The sequence below is a fragment of the Camelus bactrianus genome, chromosome 1, assembly GCF_048773025.1.
Source record: "Camelus bactrianus isolate YW-2024 breed Bactrian camel chromosome 1, ASM4877302v1, whole genome shotgun sequence".
In the NCBI taxonomy this organism is placed as follows: domain Eukaryota; kingdom Metazoa; phylum Chordata; class Mammalia; order Artiodactyla; family Camelidae; genus Camelus; species Camelus bactrianus.
The window spans coordinates 13,323,282-13,347,712 of NC_133539.1; the positions used below are offsets into that span (position 1 = coordinate 13,323,282).

Here is a 24,431-nt window from a genome sequence, read left to right on the forward strand (position 1 = left end):
CATCTGGTTAACTGTCTCCCTTTCCCCAGCACACGTGAATCATGAGATCTTCTTTTTCAGAAAAAGACATTTATTTGCTAACATGTTCATTTACTTCAACTGACAGATAAAGGCAGTTGACAACTTAGGTTTAAAGGACAAACACACACACACACACACACACACACACACACACACACACACACAAACATTTTACTGCTTTGCTGATTAAAAGATGTGAAAACAGAATGCTGAGATCATTCAAACCTCACATGCACTCTATCCACTTTTCAGGAATAGCCTGATCATCACTATATTTTGACAGTCTTTTAGTCTAAATTTGAGGGAACTTCTGTTACACAGATAGTGGGAAAAAATTCTCCCGTTTCCTATTTCATGGATGAATGTTTGCACTGAATGGGACTTTGGGGCTCTGTTGACTAGAAATGCAGCAGCAGTGATATGTGACCTTCCACACTTTGAGTGAGGCTGGTGAAAGAAATAAAAGCTAGATGCTGAGCTGTGGGGTGTATTTGTCTACAAATTCAAGTTTGTATTTTAAAAAGAATTGGTGCTGCGAGGCCATTCAACACTGCCATGTTTAAATATTAGTGTAGGTCCTTTAAATACTTGACATTAATAGAAATAAGAGTTACAGAGAACACATTTCATAACTTAACAAATTGGCTAAAAAACAATTATTTTCTCCACCTTTCGATACTTAATTAAAAATTAGGTTCCATTCTCCCCAGTGTCTGAATCAATGTTTAATTACAAACACAGCCAGAGCCCAGTTTACACACAGTCTTCATAGAGTTAGAAGTCAGCTGTTCACAAACTAAAGTATATCTTTGGATTAAAACCAGTAGACTCCCAGTTGTGGTTAGCCTCAGTTATGTTTCCTGGAAGCAAGAATTTCTGTCCCAAAAAACCGAGAGTAGGTTTGGAGGTTAGAAGCGAAAAAAGAAAAAGTTGTTCCCCTTTCCTGGATTTAAAACCAGACAAAGAAAAGTAAAGATTTGTCAACCAGCAGACCTGTGCCATGTGCACTCCAAGTGACAGACATCATACTTGATCCTGGAGAGACTGAATGGTTATTAAAGGGGCCATCCTACAGCTTAATCCTAACTCCAACACCCTCTCTGCAGACAGGATCAAAATACTCCCAAATGAAAACACTACCCCCAAACCCCAATTTACCTAGGCCTGTCTCCTTATTTCACCGACCAACTAGCCTTAATTAAGTATGGAAAGAAGACAGTGACATTGAAATAGTTCACACCAACTTGTGAATGAGTGATAATCCTCGAAACTTCCTGAAAGAATTTACATTTCCAAAAAGAGTATTTGTCAAGCTAAATGAATTTTCAGCCGCTGTATTTAGGCAGTAAATCAAAGTAAAGAAATAGAAAAGGAAAGAAGCTGAACATTCCCACAGGTGAAATTTTATTTAATCATCAGAAAAGCTCTATTGTCTCCATTTTGCTGGTAAAGAAATTGAGGCACAGCAGGGTTAATTAACTTGCCCAAGGTCACACTGCTGGTAAATTGCAAAATTAGGATCTGGACAAAAGTCTGTCTGAAAAGCTCACACTCTGTCCAGCTAGCCACATGTCCTCCCATTGCAAGAATATACTTGGAGATCACGCATAGGTCCACCCTGCCCATCCCTGAGTACATCCAGGTGTTGGTATTCCTAAACTGCCCCTGTTTTTTTATAGCTCCTTTACTTTATCAGCTTTCAAACACATTTTTCATAAAAAAAAAAATTTCACTAATGGTTCCAAGTTCTTTCATAACAAGGCAAACTTAAAGAAATTACTGGGGAGGTCATTTGGATGTTCTTTATTATTAACATTTGTGCAGCTTTTCACACATACCAACATTTTCACATACATTAGTCATTTGATCTTCTCAACATATAAACTACTTTACAGATAGACAACCAAAGCTCAGAAAGGTTAGCGTCCTGTCCAAGGTCACATAGCAACCAGGTTGGCCTGGCTCTGAGGCACATCTGCATTCCATCTCACCAGGCTTCAAAGAGTTCAATTCCCTAAGGCTCTTTGTCTGGCTTTCCCCCAGGGGCTAAACAAATCAGTATACTTCTATAGGGTCTAATGCCCCAGGAATGACTTGACCACAGGGCAAAATTTGGGTCATTTCTTAAAAGAGCAGGGGGCTTCACTGAGTGCCAGTTGCATCAGTAGGTTCTGGGATAGTAAGCGATAAAAGTGAATACCTTCATGGAAGGCATTCATGGGCAAGTGAACAAACAGGACAGGTAAACTGATGATAATTACAGAAGAAGGTCTAGAACGGAGGTACTGATAGAGACCTACCAGACTCCACAAGAGACACTCCTACCCAGCCCTGGCTCCTGAATGAAGATAGACCTAGAACTCAGACTACTGCTCATCCACACTTTTTCTTTCATTTATCTTTCCCTTTTAGATGCCCAGCCTCTCCACTATCTGTCCTGCTCCCTCCACCCCATTCCTTGTAAGTTTTAAGGGCACTGATGGTAATACTTTGACAATGTAAGTTTTGTAATGATAAAATGTGAGCTCCACAAGAGCAGAAATTTTTGTCTCTTTTGTCCATTGCTGTGTCCTTTAATGCCTAGAAGGATGCCTGGCATACAAGTAGGTACTCACCAAATACATCTTGGAAGAAAATCTGATACTCATTTAAGAATTCTTGATTTTGAAAAAGAACAATGAATGTAATATATTAAAAACAAAAAGACCTCCCCCGACTCCACCCCAAGTCGTACAGATGTTCTGTTTCATCTACACATCGTTCTTCCATTGTTTCGTTTTCCCACATTTAGTAGCTTCCACTGTGATGTCCTGGTGTCCTCTTCCCAGACGCTGAGCTTTTGTGCCCATTCCTGGTGTAGAAGGGGCCTCTCTTTAGCATAAATGCCATCACTGACAGCCAGCAGCCTCTGATGTACTGTGTTCTGTGTAGATTGGGATTTGGAACTCCAACAGTGGGCTTAACATGACAGATGGCAACAAAGACAGGTCCAATAATATCACTGATTCGCTGGCCAACCGAACGCTCATCGTCACCACAATTCTGGTAAGTTGACTGTGTGGGATTCAGGGCATCTTAACCCGACTCCTACTCTAGACCTTGAAGGATTCCTCAACTATCTTTTTCATGCAAACAACTCTGTCTGCAAATGTCTATTTTTAATTGGGACACTAGAAGCATATGTTTGTGTAGACCTATAATTGGATTGAATTATAAGCTTCCAACATTGTTCTGAAGACCTCCCACCTCCAATCCATTCTCAGCTCTGTTCTGCCCCCTCTCAGCCCCACCCAGCTGGTCTCCTTTGCTCTCTGGCTGCTGGTTGGTTTCAACCAAGAAGAGACTCTAGCAAGAGACCAAGGAAGTGGAGGAAGAGAAGCAAAGAAAATTTTCTCCTGCCTCCCAGTGGTATTGTCAGAACCTCTGTCTTTCATAACCATAGCATATATCCTGCCAAATACCCTGCTTCCATACTCTGGTTGCACTGGGATTCTGGAACACTCTTTCCTCCCTTCCTGCCTCAGCCTTAGATTCCTAATTATGTTGGTCCCTGGGTGTCTACATCCCACTCCCACTCCCACTCTCGCCTCCATCCCTGTTGGCTCCCTTTACCCCATTCATTCTTCTGTAAATGGAATAGCCCCTTTATTAATGGCTCTTTACCCCCTGGTAAAGGTACCCCCTGGTCCCTGTTGGAAACACTGTCATACCTCCATTCAGCCACTGTACACTCTCAGGCTCTTCATTCTCCCTCTATGCCCGACCTTAACCCAAGAAATAAAGGATGTGCACCTCTAAAACCTTCACTTTCAGACACAACTGCCTTATTTGGTTTGGTCCATAAAGTCAGGCCAATTTATGTCTGAAATAGTTAACTTCTGAGAATTGTTCACCCAAAATGAAAACTGTTTTGCTTTTCTGGTGACTGCTGTCTCTGCGACTTTCTCATAGAACTACAAAGTTAGCTACTTCTCTCAGTTCGTTTGAGGATAAGCCTAAACATAAAAGATATATCAGTAATGTAGTCACTTTTATGATTTTATAAAATAAAATAAAGTTTCATTTAGTCAAATGAGAATTAATAAGGTTATAGATACATAGTTGTAAGGAAATGTCCTTTTCTCATAAGATAGAGGATGTATCATGTAACCACATGGCCAAAGAATTTACCAGATGTGAGATCTGAGGTGAGTTCAAATAAGAAAATGGAACCAATGATAAAAGAAGACATTGAGATAGTCTCTGGATAAGATATGCTGAAGGAAACCAAGAAAAACATGTAAATAATAAGATGATAGTGAAATTGAGATGAACTTTAGCCAAAAGATGAGGAAATTAGAGTGTTCAGGGTATTCAGTAGGCAGCAAGTTTGAAGGACAAGAGGATATGCTTGCTGATTCAGGTTTCCTGTTTGTGGTAGGCGACGCTCATAGAGAAAAGCTAGGAGGTTGGGTGGCCACGCAGCAGAAGCGTGTGTGTGAGCATGACATCCAGACATCCAGGCATCAGATCCTGCACTGCCGTCGCTGCCAGACCTCACGTTTAAATGTGGTTGTGTCTCTATAGCACCCCTCACTCCCAGCTCTTCCCTCAGCAGTGGAGGGGGGAAAAAAATCTCTCAATCAAAGAGAGAGAAGGGAGAGAAAGTAATACATGAAGCGTTCTGTATTTGTAGAGGATGTAGGTGGGATGAGTTTAGCAAAGGCAGGAAGGGGAATGAGTTTTTTTAGTACTCTCAAATCTTAAAAATCATTTTCAAATATTTTCTATCTCCTGGTTGTTGATGGAGCTTGTGTAAGTAAATTCTGCTGTTCATTATAACAAGAGTCTCATATGTGGTTTGTTTCATATAGGAAGAACCCTATGTGATGTACAGGAAATCTGATAAACCCCTATATGGAAATGACAGATTTGAAGGGTATTGCCTGGATCTATTGAAGGAATTGTCAAACATCCTGGGTTTCATTTATGATGTTAAACTCGTCCCCGATGGCAAATATGGAGCCCAGAATGACAAAGGAGAGTGGAATGGAATGGTCAAAGAACTTATAGATCATGTAAGCAAAAATACATCTCCTACATATGGTTCTTAAATGCCTTAAAATATGCGTAATAAGAAGAAGTAAAAGAAAGGAAAAAATGGTTGAGTCAGAGTCAGAAGACATGATCTACTTTTTTTTTTTTTTTTTGAATCACAAAAATGGTTTTAAAAGTGGGAGAAAACAACTTACAAATGGAGTTTGCTTACTTAGGAGGGCAAGTAAGGATAAAAATTGAGGATAAAAATGTATGGGCCCATCCTCCATCCTGAAGAATAAATGTGAATGATTTAGTTAAAAAAATTTTGAAATTTTCAGCTCAGAGAAAAATCTCATCAACCACTTTGATGACCAAGTTGCTCATTTCTCACTTTTCTCACATGCCCTTTTTTAAAGACATTCTTCTGCAGCTTTTTTCCTCCTTTTAGTTCCAGAATGTATAATGTCATGTGTGTGTGTGTGTGTGTGTGTGTGTGTGTGTGTGTTTCACACCTTCTGGTTTCTCTTTGCTGATAAATATTATTTCATAAACATAACTGTGTACATCAACTGTTTTTATATTGGAGCCAATCATCACAGAAGCATCTTGTGTGAGAAGCGTTTGGAGTTGAGAATAGGGATAATCAGGAGAATCAGGAAAAGTCTAGACAGTTGCCGAGAAGCTAGACCCCCTAAGGTGACAGTTTCCAACTCGCTGTTGCAGAGGGCTGACCTGGCAGTGGCTCCTCTTACCATCACCTACGTGCGGGAGAAAGTCATCGACTTCTCCAAGCCCTTCATGACCCTGGGCATCAGCATTCTCTACCGGAAGCCCAATGGCACCAACCCAGGAGTCTTCTCCTTCCTCAACCCGCTGTCCCCTGACATTTGGATGTATGTGCTCTTAGCCTGCCTAGGAGTCAGCTGTGTGCTCTTTGTGATCGCAAGGTAAGTCCAAGGGCTACTGAACTTAAAACAGACCTAGGTCAGTCTCAGATTGACCTGGATGCTCTAGGAATTTAATCTGTTATGTCTGGTTTTGATTAATACCAGGTAACTCTTTCCCTGACATAATTATAAAGCTGGGAAGACTACCCTGGTCTGGAAAGGTCTTACAGATTCACAAGGCAGACAAGTCAAAGACATTAGGAGCATCAAAGTATCCTTTTGTTTTGCCTAGTGTTCTAGCCCATCAAGCTCTCCCTCGTATGAATATTTACATACTTTTAAAAGATAGTAGGAAGAGAATTTTATATTGATTTAATTGCATCAGTATTTGAAGCAACATAAAATGGTTATTTACCATTTTTCCTGAAGTATATTGCCACAAAAGCAATAGCTCAGCTAACAAACCTAAAATGTTTCAACAGGAAAGACGAGCATGGTACCCAGATACTTGACCCCTGGAATATTCTCAAATATTAAACAAATCAGAAAAAAAAAGTTAGCTAGGAGTTGTAGTAGCAAATAAGAAACACTAGAGTAAATCAAGATTGTGAAATCCTCAGGAATAAAGACAAATACTTTGAAAATTTTATAAAATTTATTTTTAAGACACTGGAGAGTTAACAAGAGAACTCTAGAAATAACTGTGAAAGGAAAGATGAGTTACATATATAGTCTTCAGGCATGAAATCTTTATGCCACCCTGATGATTCAGTCTGGGTTTTATTTTCTGAAATAACTCTACATTTAACCATTCTGCTCTACACAGTTTTCAAAGGATTTTTATGCCATTCAGTAGCTCGTATTTTCTAAATACCTTTGATACTGAATTTGAAACACAGCTGTTTCATCTTTCTGTTGGCTTAAACATTTGATATCCCTAGATAAACCATGTAAAAAATAATTGCTTTTTTATATCCTCTGCTCATTTTCAATCTTTTTCATCTTTCACCAAAACTCAGTGAACTTTTTCCCTAATCAATTTTTTGTTTTCCCTCCAGGAATTTCTAAGAGAAACATTTCTTCATGCTAGTTCTTTGTCATTGTCCACTGTCTGGTTTTGATTAATGCCAGGTAACTCTTTCCCTGACATAATTATAAAAAGCTGGGAAAAATAACCTAGTCTGGAAAGGTCTTACAGATTCACAAGGCAGACATAGTCAAAGCAAATGAATGTGTGTTCTCACATGTGGGTGAGACACATACATTTAATATAAAATGAATGTTCTGAAGTTCTCTAGACCTCACAAAGTATACCATTACCAAATCCTAGATTGTTTTCCAAATTTTGTCCAGATATTAAGCTATTTTTAAATTATGACCAAAGCTTTCTCCCCATATGTCTTACCTCAGAAAATAATCTATTGGAGTATGTAGAGTGATATTATCTTTTCTTACTTCAATACTCAGTCAGTGGTTCTCAACCGAGATTTTACCCCCAGGGAACATCTGACATTGTCTGGAAACAGTTTTGAATGTCACAACTTAGGGTGGAGGAATCTAGTAGGTCCAGGGATGGTACTAAACATCCTATACTGTGCAGCCCAGCCCTCCCCATCACAACAATGAATTACCCCAAAATGTCAGCAGCACAAAGTTTGAAAAGTCGTGTTCTAAATAATTAAAGATGATATCGCTTTGATTATCAAAACTTTCAAAGACAAATCACTCACCTTTGGAGATACATTTACCACCTTAGCTCCTAAGTGAAATGGCCATAAATGACCACCTTAAGGTGATGTACCCTCTAACAACAAATAAGAAATCTCCGCTGGCTTGTTGCTCCATTCCGCTGTGCTGGGGTCCACACCTGCTGGGTGGTTTTAGGGCTAGAAGAGCAATCCAAGCAGCACAGGGCAATAGAATGAGTTCCCACATTCCCCAGTTTGCTGCTTTGTCTAGTAGAGATGCTGATGCGTAGAATAGACAAGACAATGTTGATGAGGAGGCAAGTACATTATTTACGACACTGACTTGACCAAAGCCAGTGAAAGAAAAAAAAAAAATATATATATATATATATATATCAACAGCATCCAGAAGTTCTCACAAGCACACAGGTTGAAAGTACCCTTTTACACTTTACCCCAACTGGGTCTTTAAATTGCTTTCTTTTTATCATCAAAATACTGTAACATTCATTACTTTTCCCCTCCTTACTGCGTCTGTTCCTCTGTAAGTTCCTGGTGATCCAGCGCCTTATATTTTCTAACAAATAAGAATAATTCTAATCAGATAAAAAGAAAGCAGCCTCCCCACCCCCCGCAATCAAAACTATCCACTCGATATTCCTACTGACTGACACTTCCATTTACAAACCAGCTCTTCTCTGTATAGCTTATTCTCCTGTCATTTCCTTCTCATTATCTTGCCTTTCACTCTGGGTCTTGGGGAAGTGGAATTGTTGAGCATCAAATGCAAATTTGTAAACAGCATGGTGGTGAAACATAGAAAATACAAAAATATAGAAAAAAGTCCCTGCAGTGCACAGGTGCACTGTCATGGGAATCATACACTCAACTACATTCATCTTCCCCACACCTTTGAATCCATTCCTGCTTCTACCTCATAAAGCCAGCAAATATATTCTGGAGGTGATTCCCAAAGACAAAATCCTGGTTGAATAAGTGTGCCAATTCACTTTTACTCCCCGCCACCATAGTGTAAGACCATCAGCTTGGTCACTTTGCACCAATTAGCTAAGATGTATAATGACTTTTTGTTGCCACCTTAGTGGTTTGCATTCAAAGTCAGTAAAGTAGAAATGAGAAACAGTTAATCTCATCATCATCTTTAGCCCTAGAGAGCCTTTTGAATTTGAAGCATATCCTTTCATGTCCTTTTTTTTTTTGAAGGGGGAAAATAAAGCCCATCACTGCATTTAGGCTAATGCTCTCACTAGATAGAAGCTTACAAAACCATTTCTTGAACTGAATTGAATTTATAAAGGTAGAAAATTTTACAGTTATAAGGAAAACCATATAAAAGTTTAGCAACTATGACTTATTAAGAATGTGCATGTCAGTGTTTTTGTTTTGTGGTTGACTATTTTTTTTCAAATTGCTTTTTGTAAAGTACTTAATCCCAAGGAATTATATCCATCGTGAACACACAATTTAAATAGACCAAATATCCAGATATAATGTCTACCTACATCTTATAATTTATGCCTATCTTCCTAAAAATGAACATTTCTCTTTTTTAAACATTTTTTGTTGAGTTATAGTCATTTTACAATGTTGTGTTAAATTCCAGTGTAGAGTACAATTTTTCAGTTATACATGAACATACATATATTCATTGTCACATTTTTTTCGCTGTGAGCTACCACAAGATCTTGTATGTATTTCCCTGCACTGTACAGTATAATCTTGTTTATCTATTCTATATATGCCTGTCAGTATCAAAAATGAACATTTCTAGATTGGTACCTGGCAAAGAAGAATCAAGAAAACCTTTGACTGTAAATTTAAGGCTATAATACAAACCCAACAGTTATACTACAAGTTTGTACAGAGCTTTCTATTTTAAAAGATGAATCTCCCTCTTCTTGATGCAGCCCAATATCCATTCTCAGCCATAAAGAGTGTCCCTTAATTAGAGATCTTCAGTATGACCATCCTTTTATATCTTCCATTCAAGTAAAAGCCTGGCATGTATAAACATAAAACTGAAATGAGCATCTGTATTTCAACATAACGATAGCATTTTATACGCAAGTTTTGACATAAATTCTAAGCACATTTGTCCCTTTCTCTATCATTTTACTAAAAATCAGATTCAGTTGAGGATAGCAGCTTCAGGGTATGATTGGTGCAGGTCATGTATTAATCTTTCCCCCAGACTTTCCACCACTGACATTGTTGTCACACTGGCTATCTGTAAGTAGGTGTTAGGAATTTCAAGCTGAAAAACTACATTCAAGCAACAGGTAGGTCTATTGCTTTACACAGCATCAAATCACTATTTAATATTCCTCAGTCCACATGTTCCCCAAGTCACTCAGAATCCCAGAGAGAAAGGACCGAAAATATCTCTGCAGAGCAGGCAGAATCACACTGCTGTTTAGACAGTTTTCTTTTTTGCCGTAGAAAATTAGATTAATTGTCCACTTATAGCTGCAAAGTATGAAGTACTGAAACAAGACCTCATTAAAAGCAGCATTCCAAAGAGAAATGTGGTGAGTTCATTCATCAGAGCATATATGAGGGAGAAATGCCAGAATATCAGAGGACTGGTGGTTGCCAGACTTTCTGGTCTGTTTAGAAAAACTCCTTCTTTTGAATGCACAAGCCTCCTAATTTATTGCAATTAATATTTTTAAATTATTGTACAAGTGACAATGATATTGTTCAAGTAATGGCTTCTGTACTCCACATACTGCTTCAATTAGTAGGTTCATTAATATTGGTATTCAGTTCTTCAGCTCAGCAAACTAGTATGGTTATAAGAGAGTATAAATTCAAAATTTAATTATATTGTTGAAACAGTAATTAAAATGTATTGCCATGGCATTGTCAATTAAAGCTATATTCATAAGCTTCACAGGAACCTACCCGGCATGCCCTGCAGCTGTGGAGGAGACGCAGTAATGAGTCAGATACCATTATTGTAGGATAAACTGCGAGGCTGTTATCTCAGTCTCCCTAAGACTGGATGAGGAGACACTATACACTTTTAAGATGTCCAGGGATGTAGAGAATGGTTTTTCATTAAGAGGAACTGTCTGCCCAGTTCCTTGTGCATGATTCACAGTGTGCCCTGCTTTTCGCTATAAATAATGTATTCACCTTAATCCCAACTCTCCCCCATGTCTCAGCAACCTGCTATTGTTTACTGCTGAAGCCTTATGGCTGGAGAGCATTCCATATGTTCTCATCAGCCTTATGGTGTTTTAACGTTACTCTAACACTCCAGCTTGCATTAAAAGGACCCAATGGCAAATGGCAAAGCTACCAGTGCTGAGAACTACTGCATTTTAAATAATTTCCAGATCACTTTGCAGAGCATCTGCTAATGTCTCTTTGGAAAGATAAGTGCCCCTTAGAAAGAAAGCCCTAAAAAATAACCCCAGAGCAGGGAGCTCCTTGGGCTATAGAGATCAGATAGATGTTTAGAAAATATAGAAAGAACCAAAAATCTATTCAGTCCCCCAAATTTTTATTTTAACACACTCCCAGGATATCTGAATTCCCTCTTCTTTACTACTAAGGAAACTGAGGCTAGAGAGCTTAGGTGACATATTCAAGGCTGACTTCCTAACTAACTAGGGTTAGTGCTCAAGTGACCATGGACTAGAAACAATTAAAAGTGGATCAAGAAGCAATTATGAACCTAAAACTCTCCATCGAGACATGTTATGGGTTTAACACGAATGAACCCCTATGCCTGGGCCAGGATACTATGTTTGAATTTTCTCTCTTCATTTAAGGATTGTGATTTTTATCTCCATATACTATCCTAAACATATCTAATACACCTCAATCCAGACCTCCTTTTAGTTCACAATTTTTTCAACCATGTAGCTCCTTTTTTTTTTGGTGAATTTTATTTTATTTTAATTGAAGTATAGTCGAGGTACAATATGATATAAGTTACAGGTGTACAATAAAGTGATTCAACGATTTTTACAGATTATACTCCATTTTATAACTACTATATAATCTTGGCTATATTCCTTGTGTTGTTCAATGTATCCTTATAGCTTGTTTTATACCTGATAGTCTGTAGTTCTTAATCCCTACCCCTCTGTTGCCCCTCCCCACTGGTAACCACTAGTTTGTTCTCTGTCTCTGTGAGACTCGCAGCTTCTTTAATACATTATGAAATCACTAGACCACATAGACTCCTTTAAGCTTTTATCCACAGACGCCCCTTGAAGACAAGTCACCCGCGTTTTGCGTGTCTCCCACAGCACTTAGCAACACAAAATCCTGCCACTGTATCTGCTATGCAACAAGTGTGTGTTGCTATCATTGCTACTTGGTGGGGTAAATTCTTGGGATGAGTGAACTTCTCTTTACAGCCTATCTAGTTGTTCAGTGAAATGGAAATGAATGAAAACTCAAAAGAATTCAGTAGACATAGATCTGAGAAGTACAATTCCAGCCAATCAGCTGGCTTTCCCTAGAAAACAGAAGTCTGTTAAATATAGTGCCTAAAGTCTCCTTTGCACTTTACCCATCAAAGCTGTGAGTTTATGAATAGGACCTACTGTTTGGTTTGATGCATTCCTCATTGGTTGTTGGGTGTTCTGAATTGTCCAGTGGGTTTTTGCTGGTGCCACATGTATGTATCTGATGTTTACAGACTGTTTCTGTTAACTACCACAGGTTTACACCCTACGAGTGGTATAACCCCCACCCATGCAACCCTGACTCAGACGTGGTGGAAAACAATTTTACTTTACTAAATAGTTTCTGGTTTGGAGTGGGAGCTCTCATGCAACAAGGTACATCGGTTGCCCATCTTTGTCACACGCATCCCACAGTCTGCTGACAGGCTTTCATGCTGGTAAACTCCACCAAGAAGCTAGAGGGTAGGCTCCAAACTAGCTCAGGAATTAAACAAATAGAACTTGGCTTCCTAGACAGTTTTAAAAATAAAAAAGACAGAAATATGACAGAAATGGAACTCTTTTGCTTTAGGTCTAAAATAAGACTACTATTAAGCAAGGAATGCAAAGTTCCCTAGAAGGAAGTAAAGGATAAAGTAGCTTAGAAAGTGCTTACAGATTTGCATAGATGGAGGTACTGGTCTTTTCCTTTTCGGCCATAATTCCACAAGTCAGAGGTTTGAAAGAAATGAAATTTGAATCCTTTGAAAATTAGGTTGACTTACATTCTTCCAATAGCTGGCAGTACCTAAAACTGTCACCTAATTACCACTCTGACAAACCCTACTGGGATTCATCTTAGCTTCCCAGTAACTTTTTACAATCTCCCTCAATTGGTAGCCATAGCAACAGTAAACTGGAGCAGTTGGAGAAACAGAATCCAAATAGTAGAAATGTAATATATTTCATACATTTTCTATGATTTGAAGGGTTTTGATTTTGTTGGGGCAGGAGGAGTGAGCTGTTTTAACCTTTGGAAGAAATCCAGCTCCTTTGAGAATTTTTCTCAGCTTTGATCCCAGGCGTATGGTCTAGAAAATATTTCTCAAGATTAAATGCATTAATTTAAGAAAATCATAAATCACAGATGCTGTTGTGTTCGGAATATCTGCTCATTTGACAAAAAGCTGTAAAATAAATTGGCAAAGACAATTTCAACTGGGATACATATTAAAAATGTTTGTTTCTTAGTGGTAAACCCCAAGGCTTTTCTTGAGGGAGTTACCATACTATTTGAAATGTTTATATTCTGTGTCTACAAATTCCAGAGAGAAAGAGCAAGGGTCTCTGGTGTGGAAATGCCAAATAATTGAAGAAAGTGGGGAGATTCTCTCATCTTTCAGCTAAGTGTAGTTTATTCAGGCACTGCCAAATAGGTGCAGACACAGCACCTGATTTACTAGAAATCACTTGCATGAGTTTAGAACACAGCAAAGAACTATAAATTCTACAGGAAAGCATATTAGAAGACATACATGGCTTTACCAGTGCATTTGATTTTTAAGGCATTTATCTTGTGAGCAATTATTTTAAAACAGTGAAACAGACCCACCCCCGCTCCTTCCCTGTAGCTTGCCTTCCTGTACCATTAAAACTGAAAAATACAGACTTGGGTTTCACAGAGCATGCAGCAAGTCTGTGCAGGCATGTATGGCCCTACTGCCTTCTGTCATATGAGTGTACCTGCCCTTCAAATTTCTCTTTTATATTCTACCTGTTTGGAGTTTACCATCATCCACAGCAAACCGTGGGATGCAGTGTCTGCTAGTTACCACTACCTTGGGTACATGACAGTCAGCCCCAACCAGACTCTGCTTGTTTTTCAAGAAGTTTAAAAATATTTCTCAGGTGAAACAAACATTACAGTGTACAAATTTGTGGTACTGGTAACTGTTGGGGCATCTGTCCTTAGCATGTAGCATGGGACCGGGTAGCCAGCCTTTGTACTGACGGTGTGCTCTTGTTAGCAGAAGCTTGTCACTGTACTCAGTTGGAAACCATTTCGTTTAATTTCTTTTTTAATGTGATGATCAGGCTTTCTCTTTTCTACAGAGCGTGAGCAAAGTCTGGATCAGGATTGGCTGTCATGTCTGCCATAAAAGGCACTAAAGAGACTTCAGCAAGTATTGTCTCTCATCCCAAATGTTTTCTAATGATGTTTTACTCTACTTTATTGCTTCCGTAACTTCATCCTCTAGAGTTCTAAACTTAGACAAACCATCTCTACTTGAGGGAAGTCATTTCTAAGTAAATCAGTTAACATGGAGAGTCATAAAAGTCACAAAATTGTGTGAATTTTTTTTAAAAAGATGAAATGTTGAGAAATCTAATTCATACTATCTACTAAGGGTTTGAAATGTAATTCGAGTAGGTTTCTACTAATTATTTTTTAATTTCCAAGACAACTTTATCCAAAAGTATAAATATGTAGTATTTTAAAATGATAGATGTGACTTTATTATTCTATGTCAACAATTGGTTATCCGTCTGTCCAATTTTACTGCTATATAATACATAATTATAGAGATAAGAAATTAAAGTCTGATTTTTTCACAAATGCAGCCAAATAAAATAAAGATGAATTTACAGCAGAAAATCTATACCTCTAAGCTAAGAAAATACATTTACTAACTATATTATTTATTTCCCATGGCTGTTTTATGAAATAAATGGTATTTTAATGATCGCCAACTAAAGATCTAAAATCATATCGCACTGCCACAAGGCTGTTAGATCAATTAAGTACAAAGATATGAAACAAACTTGGGCATTAAACACACACACACACCCACAGGCATATAAATCCCATTAAACCACAAGATTAAAACAATAGCAACAAACTGTTCTACTAAATCCTTGGAGGCAATTTAATGAAAACTATTATAAATCTGTGTAATATTACACACCAAAATTCAAACAAACAAACAAAAGAAAGAAATAAAAACCACAGGGAAGCCATTAACCTCATTAAAAGAGAATAAAGCACAAAGATACCTAGTAGCTTTTGGAGACTATATCTGTTAATTCAAAGCCCAGAAACTCTTCCAACCTGGTTATCACGAGCTTTGAGCTGGCTTTGATTTCTAAGCAATATGTGTGTCTGTTTATAGATTAAACCTGGGCATGAACTCATTTATTTGTAGACTGCTAAACTCCAATTTCCCTCCTCAGCTTCAGCCATTAACTACAAAACTTCAAAACACCAATCAGAATTGAAAGACTCCTTTAAATCAGATATTTCACTTGCTCAACTTCAACACTTTGGATTTTTAAACTTAGGGTGTTTTCTTTCCACTTTTTAACTGGCCACATAAACTCTGTCATTCCTACAAGTTCGTGGAGGAAATTCTAAGTACAGGACCAGTAGTGAATTTCAGGCAAGGGAAATTCATCCATGAATTGACACAATTGACGTGAGCTCGCATAGGCCTTTCTGCCCCCTTTGATTCTACTGCTGGATTTATAGACTTCCATAGTGCAGTTAACCAGTTTTGAGCTAGAGAGTTTTCACACACGTTTTTCCTTTGTGGAAATAAACTTTACCTATATACCCTTTTTTTAAGAGAGAAAGGATTTTTATGGTAACCCAGTAAATGCCTTTATATTACCTTTTACAAATAATCAGGAATCACCTGATAACACCTAAAATGTATCTTTTTACCAGGAAGGGCCCCTTTTCACCTGAGAAACAGCCAATCTTTGATGTACAGTTTTAAAAAATAGTACTTCATTTGAGGACAAAATTTTGCCTTTTTGGTAAATATAGTCTCTAGTAAAATAAGAATCTACATTAGAAAAAAATAATTTTGACTTCAAAAGTAACATAAAACAATTTTTTAAAAAAGATTTATATACTGTCAAGTATGGTTGCATCCAATTTCATTTGATTTTTCTGTTTTATTAAAATACATGTGATAAATGGCATGATATATTAATCTTTTGAAAGATTCACACATTCTTTAATATCAAATAAAAATAAGTTAGTATTTCAAAGCTTTCACAGTTGTACAAAGACCTAGAACATCTTATTTTATACCATAAGATGAATATTAGACAGTAACAAAAGGCCAGAAATCTGGGGATAGACTTTTCAGCAAAAAACAAGCAAATAAACTCAAAGCTAAGTGAGTAAACTATCTATACATTTTAGGCATAGAATGTCTCAGGATTAAAACCATTTAATCCCATCCAATGCCAATAAATAACATTTTAAGCAGCACAGTAATGAATGATAAAAGATCATTTAGATTTTGCTTCATTTGCTAAAAAAAAATGCATCTATTCACCTACACACGAGAGAGTAAGTCCTTGATAGAGTTATAATTTTGTGTCACAGAAATGTCTTCTCTCCCTACACTAGCATTGAATCATGAGTCCTCTTTTCTCCTAACCCTGTTTAATACTCTTACTCTGATAATACCATCACAGGATCAGAGTTGATGCCCAAAGCGCTATCAACCAGAATAGTTGGCGGGATATGGTGGTTTTTCACCCTAATCATCATTTCATCCTACACTGCCAATCTGGCCGCCTTCTTGACAGTAGAGAGAATGGAATCCCCCATTGATTCGGCAGATGATCTGGCAAAGCAAACCAAGATAGAATACGGGGCGGTCAGAGATGGATCAACAATGACCTTCTTCAAGGTAAGGAACTGACAATATACTCTCAGCGGTTAACATATTGATAGGAGGAGGATGTGGAATAAGAGTCTGTCAAAGAAAAAACCAAAGTTAGACAATTTTATTATAAGATAAAATTTCTAATGACATAATCTGATAATAAGGAACCCAGGTGCCCTCAGCAGTCAGCATAATGCAGTATCTTCAGTCCCCAATTAGGTATCATTCCCTCTGTCCCCAGTTTAGTGCACTCAGATCCACAGATTAGCATCTTCAATACCTTTTCTTGCCTTTACACCAGAAAAGTGCTGTTTTCTGAATACAGTCTAACCACTGATTAACTAATCACTCTTGTATGAAACCCACAAAACAAAGCTTCCTTAATCTGAAATTCTTACAATCAGAAGAGTTGAATACCATTGTTTTGTTCTTTCTGTTCTGTATTGGATGAGACAGGAGCAGATGACAAGTAAATGTGTTGAAACTGGAATTTATTTGGAGAATTAAAAACCAAAAAAAAAAAAAAAATCCCAGGGGTCTCCAGTCTAATATTGCCTAAGCACCAACGAGGACAATGCTCCCAGCATAGCCTGAAGCTTTCCAACAGCCTGGAGTGCTTTCCGAGGCACCAGAGGAGAGTTAAGTTGAAATCAATACAGTTTCAGTGTCAAGTGTGTTTCGTTGTTCCAGTCTTTCTAACGACTCGCCCACAGTAATGAAACTGACTTCTGCCTTGCTTATGGAATAAGCAGTAGTACTTTCATTAGCAAATCTCAGGTATTTTATCTCCTGTGGGGGGGAAAACGGATTTTAATAGACTCAGGGAGGCTTAGAGATGACAAAAAACCTAAGGGGTGAGAAAGCTCAGCCCTTCATATTACTTTTGAAGAGAACAAAAACCTTTAGAAGCTAAATTATCTGTTCAAAATCTCATACTCAGTCCATGACAGAGACAGGCTAGAACATTCTTGTAAGAGGTAGCTGTCCATGTGGGAAAAAAAAAAAAGGAAAACAGCAATTGTAACCAAAATAAACTGTAAAAACACCTTGGTCAGTGCTTCAAACCTGGATTACCTAAAATGAAGTTATCACCCCAGGAATGAGTAGACTCCTTTGATTTGTGAAGAATATTAATATAGAGACAAAATTAAAAAAAAAAAAAACTAAGGATAAAAAAAGTGAACACTTCTTTGTATAACAGTATTAGTTCACAAATTAATAAATAGGTAGAGTGGATGTGCTTTAACAATTAACAATAATAATAAATAAATTAAAAACTTACTTTAAGAGTAAACTATACCCAGAAGTTTATCAGGAATCTGAGTAATGTAAAAAGTTAAGATTTTCTTTTCCTTTCTGTTAAAAAATGATTTAAATTCTTTTTTTTATTTTAAGAAATATGTCATTGATTTAGTGAAAGTATAAAGTGTGGTGATTGTTTCTTCTTTGGACAAGTGTTGTTTTAAGGACAAATGACATTAAATATATGACTTGCCAACTTTCTGAAAGCTTGAATTTTCCTAAAATCAATAGTGTGAAGAAACTCAAGTTACCCCCAGCTTGTAATTCATCACAATACTTGTCAGAAACCAGGACAGTGACCTGCAAGGCATATAGGACAGAGGGACACAGCCAAAGTAGAATTGAGTGTGTCTGAAAAAGTATCTGAAATGACTTACTTCTCTCACCAATATCAAAAAGTTTCAAAGTATTGGGAAGTCATGAGTAGAGGCAGAGAAGATTCTACTACCCTCTAGATATATGCACGCTATAAATATAGGAGAGATACTACCCTTTGGAAAAACAATAGACCTGACTTTCCCTCTGCGCAAACAGCCTGTGTATCCTCAGAGCATCCCTTAACCTCATTTTGACTTGTTTCTGCTCATGTATAAAGGGTTTCTGCATATAAAAGGGTGCTGCCTCCCACATCTTCTGGCAGGACCTGGGGTGACCACACTAACGTGTGCTTGGATAGTGCACTAACCTGCAACAGCTCTGTGCTGCTCCCACAACTGCTGCTCCCTGGGCGTTTTCAAAGGGCTCCTGCTTGCTCCTTGGTGCTGAAAATGAAGCGTTAAGCAAAGTGGTCTCTCCAGGTGCCCAGGCAAATGAGGAGGCAATAAACACCTCAGGGAAACAACTTCGGGGAAGGTGGCAGCACGCATTGCACACTAGGTCATAGCCACACGCTCTGCTCCTAACTGCTTTATGTACATTATCTCATTTTATCCTCACAAAGGCCAACCGATACGAACTAATATTACCCCCATTACACGATGAGGAAAATGAAGCATAGCTCGGTTAAATAGTTTGCCACAAATTAAAAAAGCTATTGATAGAAGACCCGGGGTTCAGTCAAACTTCAGAGAGTTCTAGAAGGAAAGCTCCTTGAGGATAGGGAACTGGCCTCCTTTGTTTGCCATTATATCCCCAGAACTGGAGACAGTGCCTGGCACCTACTAGGTACATAGTAGGGACAGTTGGCACTCAGAAAATATGTTTTCAATAAGTGAATGAACGCAGTAATGAGTTAATTCTATAAGATGGAATTCTATCAGAGGAGGGAAAGACAGAAGGGGGAAAGAAGGGAAGTGAGCAGGTGTCTTTGTCCGTTCAGGTTGCTATAGCAAAACACCACAGGCTGGATAGTTTTTAAACAACAGAAATTTATTTCTCACAGTTCTGGAGGCTGGAAGTCAAGATCAGGGTGCCAGCATGGCCTGGAGAGGGCTCTCTTCCAGGTCACATATTTTTCCCTGTGTCCTCGCATGGTGGACCGGGCAAGGGTCTCTCTGGAGTTATAAGGGCACGAATCCTATTCATAAGAGCTCCATCCTCATGATTTAAACACCTCCCAGAGGCCTTACCTCCTCGTACCATCCTCTTTGAGAGTCGGGATTTCAAAATATGAATTTGAGGGGGGGGGCACATTCAGACCATAGCAGGAAGGATACATAGAGATCCACAGGGGAAGAGACACTATCCCTATGTTCCTCGACTTACAAGTTAGCTTGTAACCCAGCAACCATATTTATCAAGAAGGAATTTATTTGCAAGAAGAGAACAAGGACTAAATCCGATTTAGTTTTCCCCTGGAGGGAGGCAAGCTGTCAGAAAGCTTCAGAGGGATACACACTCAGGGTTCTTAAGCCGGATTATTCTGCAAGGGAAAGCAACATCCCAGCCTCTTAGCTCTGTGGGTAGTTCAGCCCTGTCAGTGAGTGACAGCAGCTACAGTCACAAGGACTTAGTTCTGACCTGGCTCTACATTAATGTGTTACCTCTGCAGTGACATGGAGGCCTTCCTCCCTCCCTTTCTCTCTTATTGTTTTTTCTTTTTGTAAACATTTTATTCGCATTATAGAGGAATATCTTTTTTGTTTGCTGTTTTCCAATCATTAGGAGAGTGGTTGAGGAGTACTGAATCCATCACTACTTTGATGACGCCGTTCAGATTCCAGATTCACATTTCCAAGTACCAAGGGTTCCCTCTAAATGCCACAATCAAAGCAGCCTTTATATCTTCCCTTTCTCTCTTAATCAAAGACAGTATCTTCTCTATGGTTTTGAATCCATAGGGAAAGCTAGCTACCTTTGCTTGGTTTAACCTAGCACATTTTGATCCACTCTTGGGGCATAAGCCTTGCTCACATGGGTCCCATCTACACTCAATCACAAGGAAACTTCAAATAAGAAGTATTTTTTTTTCATCACACAGAGCATAATTTAAAGTGCTTTTGTCCCCCCAGTGCCCCAAAAATATCCCTTTGGCATATTCAAATGGCAAGCCTGTCCTTTTGCTTTCAAGTCGATTCTAAATTGTTTTACAGCTGATGAAAAGGCATTTGCAAAGAGGAAAGGACTATAGACATTACCAAAATCCATGAACAAATAAAATACACTGATCCCTTACATTTGGTCTCTGGGCCACGAGCAAGGGATGTTTTTAGTGAAGGTTCACCTTGAAAAGTGTGACCATAAGTTGCTCACTAAAATTTCAATCAAAAGCCATTAACTTTTTCTCTTTTGGACTTTGCTATCTTGCAGACAGCATGCTCTTATATTTCAGATTTGGGACATTTGATTTTCAACATGAAAAATACATTTTTTTTTTTAATAGCTCAGGTGAGGTTTCACTATCCATCATCTGAATTCAGGCAAGGCTGAAAGAATAAATTGGCATTTATTAAACAAGTGCTGGATCAAGATACTACATGTCTGAGACAAGGGAGGTTAAAATAGTTTTCCTTCATTGAGTCATTTGTATGTGAAATAACCACACTGAGCACCAGGGACTGTATTTACACAAAAGAATTGGGGTTACATTGTAAACTCAATTACACGTACACTCACAAAGCTTTATAGATGAACACCTCAAGATCCTAGCTAATGCCCTTAAAGAAAAGAACAACTTTAAGGTTTGTGGTCAAGGTCATACAGTTAATGATGCTTATTAAACATTTCTTGAGGTCATCTGCACTAAAGTACTAAGCACCGTGGATGATATAATGCCTGTCTGGTCAAAGGTGTCGGTTAGTAAGCCAATTACCAGGTCACAGTTAAAGAGAGACAGAATGTTTTATTAACTGCCCAGGGACTGTTGAAAATGTTTTAGGAAATTCTCCAAATATCAGGGGGCCACTTATTTGTCTTTATCAGGCCGTCAATTATTAAATAGAATCTTTTTATAAATCAGTATATTAATAATTTAGAATTTCAAGAGACTTCATTTAAGAGAATTTTTTAACAAGCTCCCTTTTATTTTCTACTCGAGATAATGCTAATTAATAATATGATACTAATTATGTTGGTTTCTCAGCTCTCCACTGCTGAATTACTTGGTCCTTTCAATTGTTTCAAAATCCTGAATGGTAAAGGCTTTCCCTGACCACCCCCCACCGCCACCCCTCTCTGAGACCACCCTCTGCATCTCTGGAGGTACAAAGAGTGGTCAGTTCACAGCCAAGCTCTGTGAACACAACTTGGGAATAGCTTTCCTAAAGCCATTTCCTCTTTTTTACCCAAGAATGTTGATGCAATGGCATCCAACTACAACTTTGTCTTTCATAATGGAGCACTAAGGAAGTAGGTTTCTCCATCTCTCATAAGAAAGTAAGACAAGTGCAAAAATTCTGGGGTTTTTTCCTCCTTGTAATCCTATTAGTTACCTTTATGGATAGATAGAATAGTCCAAACTTTGTTCTCACGGTGACAGTTTAACAACTCACATTTTTTCCCCAGATGAAGAAAGGATTTTCATGTAAAAGTCTAAGAATCATTTGAGACCTGAAAAAAAAAAAAAAAAAAACAGGATTTCTCAATGCCTCTTGCAAACCATCATCCAAGCTAAATGATGGTTTTCATTCATTGTTCAGAGATTGTGGATACCACCCAGTCTTCTCAGGAGATAGGACTAACATAAAATGCTGTGATATAAATTAAAACTTCCAGCAAAATTTTGTTTTGGAGACAGATAAACTGGGTTCAAATTCTGACTTAACTGCTTATTAGCTACGTAGATCTTCGTAAGTTATTTAAACCGTCTGCACCTTGGTTTCCCTGTCTATTGATGATATCTAGCTCATAATATTATTTTAAGAAATAAATGACTTAATAGAGGTAATGTACTTACAATACTACTTGGCAAATTGTAAACAATAAAAATATTAAATAAAAAAGGAAAAAGATGTTAATTGTTATTATAATTCTCACCACTAACATCATCACTACTAGCATTCAGCCCTTACTGCTAGCTGTTAGTCCTACTTTTTCAACCTTTCTGCATTTAAAAAGCTCTAGCTTGGTCTTTGTTCAGCTTCCGTACTATCAGTGATCTCTGGAAGGTGTGTCTTCTGCTAATGGACAGAAAATTCCAGAATGAGTGCCAGGGTCCAAGATCTCAAAGACTTTCAGAGGCCAGGCCATAGACCTTAGTCCTTGGAAGCTTTGCTGAGCGCATACAAGCATTTGCAGAACCACTTCCAGATGGTAGATAAGCATCAGATGGTGAGGCTGCCCTTAGAATTCAGCTGAGAAGCAGAACAAGGCAGTTCAACTTAATTCAGCTCAATTTATATTTTTTCCAGGCTCTCCAATATGGCCAGTACTTGAGGTTGGCACTATAAGAGATAAGAGATGGGAAGACAGAAAATTTTGTGCCAGGCTTGAAGGCCTGAATAGCAATAAAGAGACATGCACAAAGACTGCTAAATACAACGCAACACATGATTAAGCAGCATACCTTGTGCAGACAGGAAGTGGTGTGAACACCAGAAGTTCTTGTGAGCCAGAAGGGTAGAAAATGCTTATGTTAAGAAGTGCTTCTCAGCAGAAGCTTACCTTGTAACAAATCACTGTCCTCCCAGACCCAAATCAGGGTATTACACATATTAGATCATGATTCAGTCTAAAATGACTTGAATAAAATAAGTTTTAAAAAATCACAACAGACTTGTCATTGCCGGCTTTCATGGTCTAGGGATTCTGGACCAGCTATGGGAATAAGGGACTCTCTAACCTATATAATCTCCTTCCAGGGAGTGGTTAGATGCTGCCGTCAGCCCAAAAGACATTTTAAGAAAGTTACTAAGCACTGCACCAGTGGATCTGAAGCAATGAGCCATTATGGGGAGACAGGTTTCAGACAGAAATAGTCATCTAAAAAGCTCAAAATGAAAGACATCTCACAAACATCTCTGCACAGGAAGGTGCTCTTCACATAAGAGTTATTAGCTCATGTTTGAAAGATTCAGTTAATTTTACCACCAATGTCCAAAGTGTTAACTTCTTACGACTTAAAAATGTGCTTGTCTGGGGAGAAATCTATGAGGTTAATTAAAGTCAACCTTTTTCAAAGCCTCGTATCTTGCCTATAATGGATCAGTGTTTAACTCTAAACAGGGAAAAGCATGAAACATGTTTTAGCAAAGGTGTTTATACATCACAGAGGTTATTTTTTAAAGGGAACATGTGTTTTTTTTTGATACTTTAGGGATTCTGCAAATGTAACTTTCTATCAATTCGAGATTAGAGTATAATGAACTGCCATGATCCTATTATACACATTTGAAAGACAAATGCCCCTCACTATAGTATAAATGCTTTCACTGAGAGGCTTCCTTCAAAATGATTTTTGTAAATTAATTTTTGAAAAGCCATGAGAATTTATTATTTAATGAAATAATATATTTAATTATATATTAGAGGAAACGGTTGCTTTTAAAGCAACTAGTTACCTCTGATGTACCTGCTTCACAAGTTCAGATTTCTGCATGGCTGAGTTCCATGTCTTTGATTGATTTTTAAGTTTTTTTTTCCCTTAAATCAGGATTTATCTAAAGTAAAAGTGACTTGGAGATGAGATTTTAAAATGTAATTGTTTGGGGTATTTTATTTGTTCAATATACATGTATTTATCACATTTATAAGACAACTTTTGATAAGACAACAATGTTCAAATATCAATAATCTATCCCCAGTATATATGTGTGTGTGTGTGTGTGTGTGTGCGTGGCGGGGGGGTTATGGATATATTTAAAAATAAAGATATATAAACAGGTATTTGTATGTAAAATCTTTACACATGTTGGCCTGAAGTAGAATTGCACAGCTGTTTATTTTACTAAATAATTAGATTATACATCTTCACTGTAGAAGGCCTATAAGCTAGTTGAAGAAATAATATGATAAATGACACTTATCTCAGCA

The 24,431-nt window shown here is 37.9% G+C and overlaps 1 protein-coding gene across 6 annotated transcripts in view; it reads left to right on the forward strand.

The window, feature by feature from the left end:
• The window catches only part of GRIK1 (glutamate ionotropic receptor kainate type subunit 1), a 354,894-nt gene that overhangs the window by 304,113 nt on the left and 26,350 nt on the right, over nt 1–24,431 (forward strand). For all 6 annotated transcript variants that reach the window (XM_074360752.1, XM_074360753.1, XM_074360763.1 and 3 more), the window contains 5 exons: nt 2,953–3,066; nt 4,875–5,078; nt 5,764–5,987; nt 12,317–12,435; nt 16,528–16,745. In XM_074360752.1, the coding sequence (XP_074216853.1) occupies nt 2,953–3,066; nt 4,875–5,078; nt 5,764–5,987; nt 12,317–12,435; nt 16,528–16,745 (879 nt within the window). The remainder of the gene's footprint in view (nt 1–2,952; nt 3,067–4,874; nt 5,079–5,763; nt 5,988–12,316; nt 12,436–16,527; nt 16,746–24,431) is intronic.